The sequence below is a fragment of the Lipophrys pholis genome (genome assembly GCF_963383615.2).
Source record: "Lipophrys pholis genome assembly, chromosome: 16".
NCBI classification, from domain to species: Eukaryota; Metazoa; Chordata; class Actinopteri; order Blenniiformes; family Blenniidae; genus Lipophrys; species Lipophrys pholis.
In genome coordinates this window covers 22,580,039-22,590,038 of record NC_137634.1, presented here as the reverse complement: position 1 = coordinate 22,590,038, position 10,000 = coordinate 22,580,039, and the positions used below count along the sequence as shown (strand labels likewise).

General features: G+C 46.5%; 2 protein-coding genes across 2 annotated transcripts in view; one reads left to right on the top strand and one right to left on the bottom strand.

Moving 5' to 3' along the window:
• Positions 1-5,520, bottom strand: part of chm (CHM Rab escort protein) — a 7,974-nt gene extending 2,454 nt beyond the window's left edge. Inside the window, exons 1-12 of the mRNA XM_080483573.1 lie at positions 5,441-5,520; positions 4,738-4,804; positions 4,419-4,491; positions 4,223-4,347; positions 4,099-4,154; positions 3,879-3,991; positions 2,908-3,051; positions 2,706-2,822; positions 2,485-2,596; positions 2,183-2,405; positions 1,548-1,625; positions 342-449 (exon numbers count right to left, since the gene is read on the bottom strand). Of these exons, the coding sequence (XP_080339699.1) occupies positions 342-449; positions 1,548-1,625; positions 2,183-2,405; positions 2,485-2,596; positions 2,706-2,822; positions 2,908-3,051; positions 3,879-3,991; positions 4,099-4,154; positions 4,223-4,347; positions 4,419-4,491; positions 4,738-4,804; positions 5,441-5,492 (1,268 nt within the window). The 5' untranslated portion in view covers positions 5,493-5,520. The remainder of the gene's footprint in view (positions 1-341; positions 450-1,547; positions 1,626-2,182; positions 2,406-2,484; positions 2,597-2,705; positions 2,823-2,907; positions 3,052-3,878; positions 3,992-4,098; positions 4,155-4,222; positions 4,348-4,418; positions 4,492-4,737; positions 4,805-5,440) is intronic.
• A 544-nt stretch (positions 5,521-6,064) lies between these two features.
• LOC308121997 (GTPase IMAP family member 9-like) lies at positions 6,065-9,708 on the top strand. The gene is made up of 2 exons (XM_080483577.1): positions 6,065-6,171; positions 8,333-9,708. Exons 1-2 carry the CDS (start codon positions 6,135-6,137, stop codon positions 9,301-9,303), a joined length of 1,008 nt encoding a protein of 335 aa, XP_080339703.1. The 5' UTR covers positions 6,065-6,134; the 3' UTR covers positions 9,304-9,708.
• Positions 9,709-10,000: the final 292 nt, after the last annotated feature.

Genomic DNA, 10,000 nt, shown 5'->3' with positions numbered 1-10,000 from the left:
AAACTATTTAAAATAAATAGGTAAATGACAAACAATAAGCTTTCTTCTCAGAACTCATGTACATTAAAACACATAAATGAGAAATATGTCACTAAACTGTAACATGTAGCTACACACATTTAAATATATTTATATAAGTAAAACCCACACTTGAACACTCATATGTCCACATTAATACCAACTAAACATTTAAAAGAGCAGTTTAATATCTTCGATGTTTTTCCTTTCTGTTGACACCGTCTGTGTCACCTTCATTAGCTGTTACTGTGCCAAATAAGATGTGGTTGCTACGGCAACCCGTATCTGCCAGTGTGTGATGACTGTGATTGGCGCGTTCTGACCTGGTGGGAGTGACCACTTTCTTTTGGTCCGCTGCCACGAAGCCGTCCTCCACCACGAAGTGGCTGCAGCTGATTCGCTGTCCTCGGCTGTCGATCACGGCCTTACACCTGAAAACACAAATATATTAATATTCTTCTTTAAAATTACAGTCATGTGTAATACCCCTCCTGTGCTCTAGGGGGTGCAGTGAGTCTCTTTTTATTGGTGTCAGATTCTGTTGTTAGACTGAATGCAGAGAGCTAGAGTGAGTCTTTGCACCACCTGCTGGTACTAACTGTGGTGAGCTCGCAATATTTACAGGCTGTTTTTTTTTTTTTTACTTCAAATATCATCTTCTGTACTGAAGACTTCCACATGGATTTATTCAGATTTGTTCCCTTCTTCAGTGACAAACTTTTCTGAACAGTGTGTGTGTGTGTGTGTGTGTGTGTGTGTGTGTGTGTGTGTGTCCTGACAGTAATGTAGATGTGAGCTGCTACAGAGTCCTCAGTGAAGGTGATGAATGTTGGGTCATGGGACTGCACAGTGAGGAGTCTCCAAAATCTATTACTGCGAATAATGATGCACGCACAGGCTCATCTATAACCCCTGACACACGCGCACACACACACACACACACACACACACACACACACACACACACACACACACACACACACACACACACACACACACACACACACACACACACACACACACACACACACACACACACACACACACACACACACACACACACACACACACACACACAGTGAAGGTGATAGTTTAGAGGTCCTAAGAGAATCGGCGTGATTTTAGATATTCTCCTGCGTGTGTGTGAGTTTATCAGAAAACTGACGAGGCAGAAAACAATGATGGAGAGACTGTGACAGACAGAGAGGAGGAGAGGGAGAGGAGGAGGGGGAGAAGGAAGAGGAGAAGAGAACCGGAGGATAAATGATGAGCTCATTTCCTCCATAAATTGAATATTTCACCGATCATAAATTACCGTCCAATCACAGCTCAGGACAGAAAGGTCACAGGCGCGGTGAGGTGTGTTTGGTTGCTGCGGCGCCGTGTCTGCCTTGGTTATTTCTGACGTGTTCAGTTCATCCCGGACGACACAGCTGAACGAGTTACCTTCAGAACACTGAAGCTTGACCTCGGTGCTTTATGAGCAGCATCCGTTGCCATGGCGACGTGGAGAGGTCAGAGGTGTTTACCTGTTGGTGCGGGAGTCCAGCAGCAGGCAGCAGACCGAGTGTCTCAGACAGTAGATCCCTCCGAACACTGCACACATCCTGAGGACACACACACACAGACACACACACAGACACACAGCAACACACACAAAGAGCTTCATAAACCAGGACGTGCACGAGGCGTTCAGGTACAGGCACAGAGTGTAGGCCATGTCATCACTGAGGTAGAAGAACTCTTCTGTAGGTTTTTACTTTCAGTTACAGTTGGATCAATGGTGTCCAGGACTAAATGTAGTGTAGGTGTGAATATGTGTGTGGGACTCTAAGTTCTGAGGAGGAAGTATTGTGACCTCCAGCAGAAGTTCAGATCACCAGGAGAAGTTTCGACCTCCAGGAGAAGTTTAGACCTCCAGGAGAAGTTGTTACGCGGAAACTTTCTGTGAATAAACGAGGCTTCCTTCCTCTCTGACAGCTTTGAGATGTAATATCCGCTGAGCATCATCTCATATGTAAACGAGCGCCGCCTGGGGCGACTCCCTCCCTCCTCATTAATATTCACGCCGTCAAGCTGTAATGAGAAAGCAGCGTCTCCATGACGACCAGCTGATGCAGCTCTGCGGGGTGAGACTGAGGACACCCGGAGGACAGATTCTCACCTACAGAAGCACTGGGGAATCTCTCCGAGGCCATACAGAGGAAACAGGAACGGCGTGTTGCCATAGCGACCCAGGCAGCGCAGGAAGTGACGCGTGGATGCAAGCCCTGCTTCAGTGGGCGTGTCCTCGGTTGCCATGGCGATGGAGTGAAGCAGGAAGTGCTGCAGGTTCTCCCCGAGGTTCTGATCCCGCAGAAACTCTAAATATGGCCGCTCCCTGTAGGCTGGATGGAAGGAGGAGACCGTGTTTCCCATGATGCCTCGGGGCAGTGATGTCAGCAGAACAGGTGATGGTTCTGGTACCTTGATGCTCCTCTGTGTCCTCCACGCAGGAAGTCAGGAAACGCATCAGCTTTCTCTTTTCTACCACAGACAGCTGGCGACTCGCAAACACGTCGGCTCGGCTGCACGGCACCTGTAAACACATAGTTAAACATCAATAAACATTAGTAAACACATTGTTAAACATCAAAGAGTAAAAACAAATAAACACATCAGTAAACATTAATAAAGACACTGCTCACCTGTTCCACGTTGCCATGGCGATAGGTAAGTATCCTGGTGACATTTTTGAACTCTGCATAGCGACTGACATTCGATTGAATGAGCAGATCCACCAACGAGCCGCGAGAATACAGGAGCTGGAGGAGGAGGAGCAAACACTGGCTGTGATGTCATCGCTGTGTCACATGATGTCAAAAGCGTGGGACAACACCACGGCGTTACCTTGGAGACCAGGTCGATGTTGAACCGGCGTCCTTCCTTCACCAGGTGTGCGTAGCTGATCTTCTTCCTGGGCTCTGATTGGCTGGGAGTGACTGAGGGGTGTGGCTGCTCTGCCTCTGGCTCCTCCCCCTGCGTGTGTGCTTCCTGTGATTGGACGAAACGTAAAGCGTTTACAGACTGAGGGTACATCTGATTAGTCCCTCCTATCTCGTTTCCTATCTACTTTTCCTTAACCCTGGAAGTGTTTAAGTGGCGGCCATGATAAGGAACGTTTGAATTCTCAATAAGCGAAGGAAAGGAGGCTCAATGCTTCCTTTATAACCTCCTTTAGCCGAGGAAACACTGATGCTTCCTTTACCAAAGGAGACCAGATCATGCTGCCCCACAATTCCTTGTGGCCGCAAACATTTAAAGGGAGCGGCTCATCTGAGCCTTCAGGGAAACTCACTATGACTCGACACAGATCATGTTAAGTTACCAATGCTATAATCTGCCTTGAACAACTTTAAATAATCTAAAACCCATATCCCAACTATGAATGCCCAACAGGGCAAAGTAAAGTTTTTGTGCAGTTTGATTGATTATTTATCCACCTGGCAGCCTATTTTCCTTTGATTTCAATTCAAACCTTGTGATATTTGAGATTATATCAGCGGTTAGAGGCACAGTGGAAAGTGGTAGAAATGACCTTCTTGTAGTCCATTTTCAGAAATTTGTAGTTTTTTCATCACGACTGACGTCACTAACTTGTGTCAGATTATTATTACATTACCGAGTGGAAGTGCGGTCCGACAACCACAACAACATGATCGCCATTCCTTAATTCCTTTAAGGAGCCTCCTAACGCCTTTCCTTAACCCCGTGACATCATCCACAGGGTTAAGGTAAAGTAGATAGGAAAGGAGAAAGGAGCGACTATTTGGATGTACCCTGATATACAGAGCTGCTGAGTTTGATTTGCTCCTCCTCACCTCCGGCTCTTTCTCTTGTTGCTCTTCCTGTTTCTCCTCTTCTGGTTTCTCCTCTTCTAGTTTCTCCTCCTGTTTGTCTTCCTCCTCTTCGTTAGTTTTTTCATCTTTTGAATCTGAATAAGAAAAGTCCGACAGCAAAAATTACATTATACCAAACTGTACCAACATGTAATTTAACATCAGCGTCATGGCCAGAGAGGTGAGTGGGTTCATCACACACCTGACCTCTCTTCTTCTGTGGTGTCTGCAGGATGGACCTCCTCCTCATCTTCCTCACTGAGAGAAAACAGGAAGTGAGTGAGACATAAACAAACAAACCGTTTACGTGTGAACCGGGGACCCACCTGGCGTAACAGAACACCTGCAGGTTCGTGATGGAGGCGGAGTCTGACCCGGACAGGTTGATCAGCTCCTCCTCTTCCTGCAGCAGGCTGGACCAATCCTGCGCCTCCTCCGGCTGAGACTCCGCCTACCAACAAAGGCAGAGTCAGTGATTGGTGCACTGCCGGCGGCTCACCTGAAGCAGAAGTGTGAGCTCACATGATGCTGCTGGATCCAGCTGAGCAGGCCGTTGAAGGTGAAGCTCGCCCAGGCTGCGGCGTAGTGACTCCTCCTGGAAACACAAACACAAAACATTATCACACACACAAAACACAGTGCAATGACCTCCTGAAGGTCTGAAAGCCTCCGTGAATAAATCATTATTGGTGATTTACCACCACCTGCAGGAAGGTTCTTAATCGGTGCATTGTGACCTGGGTGCATTGTGACCTGGGTGGCTGTTCTCAGACTGTCACCCCCGCGACCCGGAAACGGATAAGCGGAAGAAAATGAATGAATGAATGAATGGTGACCAGACCTGTCAAGGTGAAGAACTCTCTGTCCCACTCTGGAGCACGCTGCAGCAACCACCGACTCAGCAAGACCTGCACGCACGCACGGACACGGACACGCACACGCACACGCACACACACACACACAGGTTATGTCATCTGTCCAGATGTGTTAACGCTATCTGAACTGACCGAGGTAAAATGGAGCTAACACATTTGGAACAGAGCTGAGAGCTTTATTCCAGATGTGTTAGCTGTTTCAGCTCTGACAGCTCTATTTCAGATGTGTTAGCTCTGTTTCAGCTCTGACAGCTCTATTCTAGATGCGTTAGCACTATTTGAGCTCCGTTCCAGATGTGTTAGCTCTGTTTCAGCTGACAGCTCTATTCCAGATGTGTTAGCTCGGTTTCAGCTCTGTCAGCTCTATTCCAGATGTGTAAGCTCTGTTTCAGCTCTGACAGCTCTATTCCAGATGTGTAAGCTCTGTTTCAGCTCTGACAGCTCTATTCCAGATGTCTTAGCTCGGCTTCAGCTCTGTGCACATCAACTTGTCGCCACTAGCCTCCCTCGTTACAATTGCATGCTCTGCTAGCCGCGGAGCTAACGCCCCTCCCGTTCCCCGGACTCAGGCCGGTTCAGAACCGGATCTCGGGACGTTTCGGAGGCGACCGGAGAGCGGGCACGTGGAGGTAGACCTGCGGCCGTCAGGTAGGTCGGGTGTTTACGTACCTGTGCCCAGAATGACGACGTCAAATTCAGACGGGAGGTCCTCCGCGGCCATGTTGGTGCTGGAGACAACAAGCAGCACGTGACTCTGAGAACCAATCAGAGAAGGTTTCTGACCCTGCTATTACTCACGTGGAAAACCTGATTGATCTATAAATGATTCGTCACTAACTGTACCGATTACTATCATCCAGTGTACCACAGCTTGTGGTGACGTCTAGTTAATTGTAGAGAGTATACTCTCATTTTCCTCTCACCAGCCTCGTACACCACTGTCCTGGAGCAACATCTGTCAGGCAGCAGCTGCTTCAAAACGGCCCCCACACAACAACCACCACCTCAGTAATACATCCACGTATAATCGAGATATGAAAGACTAGTTATATATTATCGAAATGGAATTGTATTGTAAGCAACACAAGGTGTATAACAGTCATTAACCGCTGGATTTTATTTCAACATTGAACAAGATAAATAAGCTAAGATGAAGAAAAATGAATGAATAAATAATATACTTATAGAAGTAACATTTCAGTCAATCAAGTACAAAAAAGATGGAAAAGGAAACAGAAGAGCAGCAGACTGAGAACAAATAACGGAACTAAAAGTGAAAGTGAAAGTGAAAGTGAAAGCAAGAATAGAACGGACAACTCAAAGCCACAGAACCTGTAGCAAAGAAATTCATTGAAGAACAGATATGGTACACTCAAATTGGGAAGAAGAGCTCCAGCTCGGTAAGTCCACCACACACACAGACACAAACACACAAACAAACACTTTGAGCACAAGTAACGGTTTTTATGAGGTTCCATCCATTCATCTTCTCACCCGCTTATCCAGTTCAAACACACACACACACACACACACACACACACACACACACACACACACACACACACACACACACACACACACACACACACACACACACACACACACACACACACACACACACACACACACACACACACACACACACACACGGAGAACATGCAAACTCCACTCAGAACCGTGCACATGTTGTAAATTTGAATTTACGGTCCACAGAAGTAATTCTGCTCAGCGAAACATCAGGTTGTTACGGAAGAGTTTTAGGGCCACTGAAGAAAAAAAAAAAATTGGAGGCTAAAAATAAAAACAACCTTTGTGGCCCCCAAAAAAGTCGAAAGTCATATTCGAGATTTATTTTTTTTCACAGAGAGACGTCTATCCATCCCTCATCATTTGCCCGTAGATGTGAATTCACATTAAATCACTTAATTGTGACTATATAGTGTTGCTTACTGCTTATGGACGTGTGATTTTACATAGGATTTCCTTGATTAATAAGAACATTTAAATAAGCAGCCGAGGATCCGTGTCTTTGTCCTTCGTACTCGACGAACTTCCATGACGGAACCAGGCAGCAGGCTGCTCTGTCTCTTCTAGTCCTGATACTGATGATAACTGTTCCTCTACAGAACCAGGCAGCAGGCTGCTCTGTCTCTTCTGGTCCTGATACTGATGATAACTGTTCCTCTACAGAACCAGGCAGCAGGCTGCTCCGTCTCTTCTAGTCCTGATACTGATGATAACTGTGTTCCTCTACAGAACCAGGCAGCAGGCTGCTCTGTCTCTTCTGGTCCTGATACTGATGATAACTGTTCCTCTACAGAACCAGGCAGCAGGCTGCTCTGTCTCTTCTAGTCCTGATACTGATGATAACTGTTCCTCTACAGAACCAGGCAGCAGGCTGCTCTGTCTCTTCTGGTCCTGATACTGATGATAACTGTGTTCCTCTACAGAACCAGGCAGCAGGCTGCTCTGTCTCTTCTGGTCCTGATACTGATGATAACTGTTCCTCTACAGAACCAGGCAGCAGGCTGCTCTGTCTCTTCTGGTCCTGATACTGATGATAACTGCACCGTGTTTATGAGCTACATTCTGTCCTGAAGCATCTTTTCATCACTTCATTAAACCGCCTGATGTGCATTTTGAGGAAGCAGTCACAGCGCTGGCATGTGGATGGACGGATTTTTTTTCCACCTTGAAAAAAAAAAATCTCGAATTTGATTTTCGACTTTTTCTGGGGCCACGAAGGTTTTTTTTTTTTTTTTAGCCTCCCAATTTTTTTTTTTCTTCAGTGGCCCTAAAACTCTTCCGTAGGTTGTCATGTTGACTGACCCGTCGCAAACTGCTAAAGCTGCAGGAAATATTGGAAACTTGCACACGGGCGACTACTGGTCATTAGGGGCAGGCGGAGCTGAGCGCCACCTGGTGTCTTCAGAAAGGACTGCATGCAAAGTATGCTATTAATTCTTCAACCCAGTAAAGTTTGTTTGTTTATTTTGTTGAACTTGTAGAGAAATAGCATTAGCTCAAACCCAAAAGGACGTTATAAAAATAATCTTTGAATTTAAATATAGTTTCTGTGTGTTGAATCTACATTAATTTGGTGGTTTTCCATGCATAAATATTCACTACAAGCTTCAGTCTTAACTTTAAAAAGGTGACTAATCGCAATTAATTGAAGAAATTTGTGCGATCAGTTAACTTTTTTTAATCAATTGACAACACTAATAAATACATAAATAAATGCAGAGACACAAGTCAATAAATTCAAGACTCAGGTGAACCGATGGATTGGTGTGTATCTGTGAGGTTTGTCCTCTGGGTGCCATGAGGACTTGATGTGTGACGGCCCGTAGTACCACCCCCAGAACACAGGGGTGTTTTCCGCACGGAAATCTCAATACAACAGAATATTAACTTACTTTTGAAATTTTACTCTACAAATATGAAATAATGTTCTCCAGCTTTACATGATGCTTTGGTAAAATACCTGACTGTGTTTTCGCTTGTGGAAAGCAGATTAGAAACAACGTTATAACCTGGCTGCTGTGTTTGATGGTGCAGGAGAAGAAGAGGATCAGGAGATCAGGATCGTGCTCCTGGGGAATCCTGGAGTCGGGAAAAGCTCTTCAGGAAACACCATATTAGGAAGACGAGTCTTCCGCTCGGCCGTGTCTCCGTCCACGTCGACGTTGACGTGCGAGCGACAAACAGCGCAGTTCTCCGGCCAGCAGCTGGTGGTGATCGATACGCCCGGCCCAGTGGGGCCCGCGAGACGGGAGGCGGCCCGCTGCATGGAGCTCGCAGCCCCCGGCCCTCATGTCTTCCTGCTGGTCTTAGAGGCCAGAAGATTGACAGAAGTAGACATGAGGATGGTGAGGCTCCTCCTGGGGGCCTATGGAGAAGAGGTGCTGGATTTCACCATGGTGCTGTTCACCCACGGAGACCAGCTGGCGGCCCAAAGAGTCTCCATCCAGACCTTCATCAGCCAGAGCGCGGCGCTGCGAGGCCTCGTCCGGCAGTGTGGAAGAAGACGCCACGTCTTCAACAACATGAGCAGTGATCGCACTCAGGCCCGAGACCTGGTGACGAAGATCCAACGGATGATGCAGACCAATGGAGGAGACTTCTTCACCAACAACATGTCAGTGATGGACCGAGGAGTGGACGAAATGCCGGATGAAGAAGAAGAAGAAGAAGAAGAGTGGAGACCAGTGAGAGAAGGGAGACCAGTGAGACCAGTGAGACCAGTGAGAGAAGGGAGACCAGTGACACCAGAGCCACCAGTGAGACCCGTGATACAAATCAACAACCTCTACGTGAACACTGAAGCCCCGAGAGATGATAATCCTTTCAGGTCTTTCCTTCAGTCCATTCCCTGGCCTGCCCTGGGGGCAGTTTTTGGATTTTCTGCTGGTCCCGTCGGAGTCGCCCTGGGATCCATTGGTGGAAGCTTGGCTGGATTGTTGTTCCAGGACCAGGCTCCGCGCCAACGGTTTCCACCAAACAACCGTGAATTATGCACTTTGCAGTAGAATCCGATCTGAGTGGCAGTGTGCCCACGAGACCTCCAGCCGATGTTTGTCCATTCATCTGTCCTACGGGAAAGGCAGGGAGGGTCCCTGTTAGTGCCATATATTATATATATATTATCACCGATTATACACGTTATAAAAATAATCTTTGAATTTAAATATAGTTTCTGTGTGTGTTGAATCTACATTAATTTGGTGGTTTTCCATGAATAAGTATTCACTACAAGCTTCAGTCTTAACTTTAAAAAGGTGATTAATCGCAATTAATTGAAGAAATTTGTGCGATTAGTTAACTTTTTTAATCAACACTAAAAACTGTAGTACTGTGTCAGCGCTGCCTGCTCTGCTCTAGATGTAGTAGCTCTGTTTTAGCCCTGATGTACTCCAGAATAAAATCTAAATATGAAAAGTACATAAGTGTTTCGACAGTGCATGAACATCAGCGCGCGTGTGTGTGTGTGTGTGTGTGTGTGTGTGTGTGTGTGTGTGTGTGTGTGTGTGTGTGTGTGTGTGTGTGTGTGTGTGTGTGTGTGTGTGTGTTTGTGTGATGAGTTCAGGCGTCTCCTGGCGACATTTAATCAGCTCTTTAAAGGTTAATTTGATGTTTTTAATTTGGTGCTCATCTCCTAAACGAGGCTCCTTCGCATTAAAACGTTGTCAGTTTGTCATCGATGCTGGAAAATGAAGCTTCAGGCGG

Bases quoted from the DNA above. Each gene is read 5' to 3' on its own strand.
- LOC308121997 (XM_080483577.1), top strand. From the start codon at position 6,135: ATGGTACACTCAAATTGGGAAGAAGAGCTCCAGCTCG. The intron at 6,172-8,332 runs GTAAGTCCACCA...TTGATGGTGCAG, and splicing joins GGAAGAAGAGCTCCAGCTCG to GAGAAGAAGAGGATCAGGAG.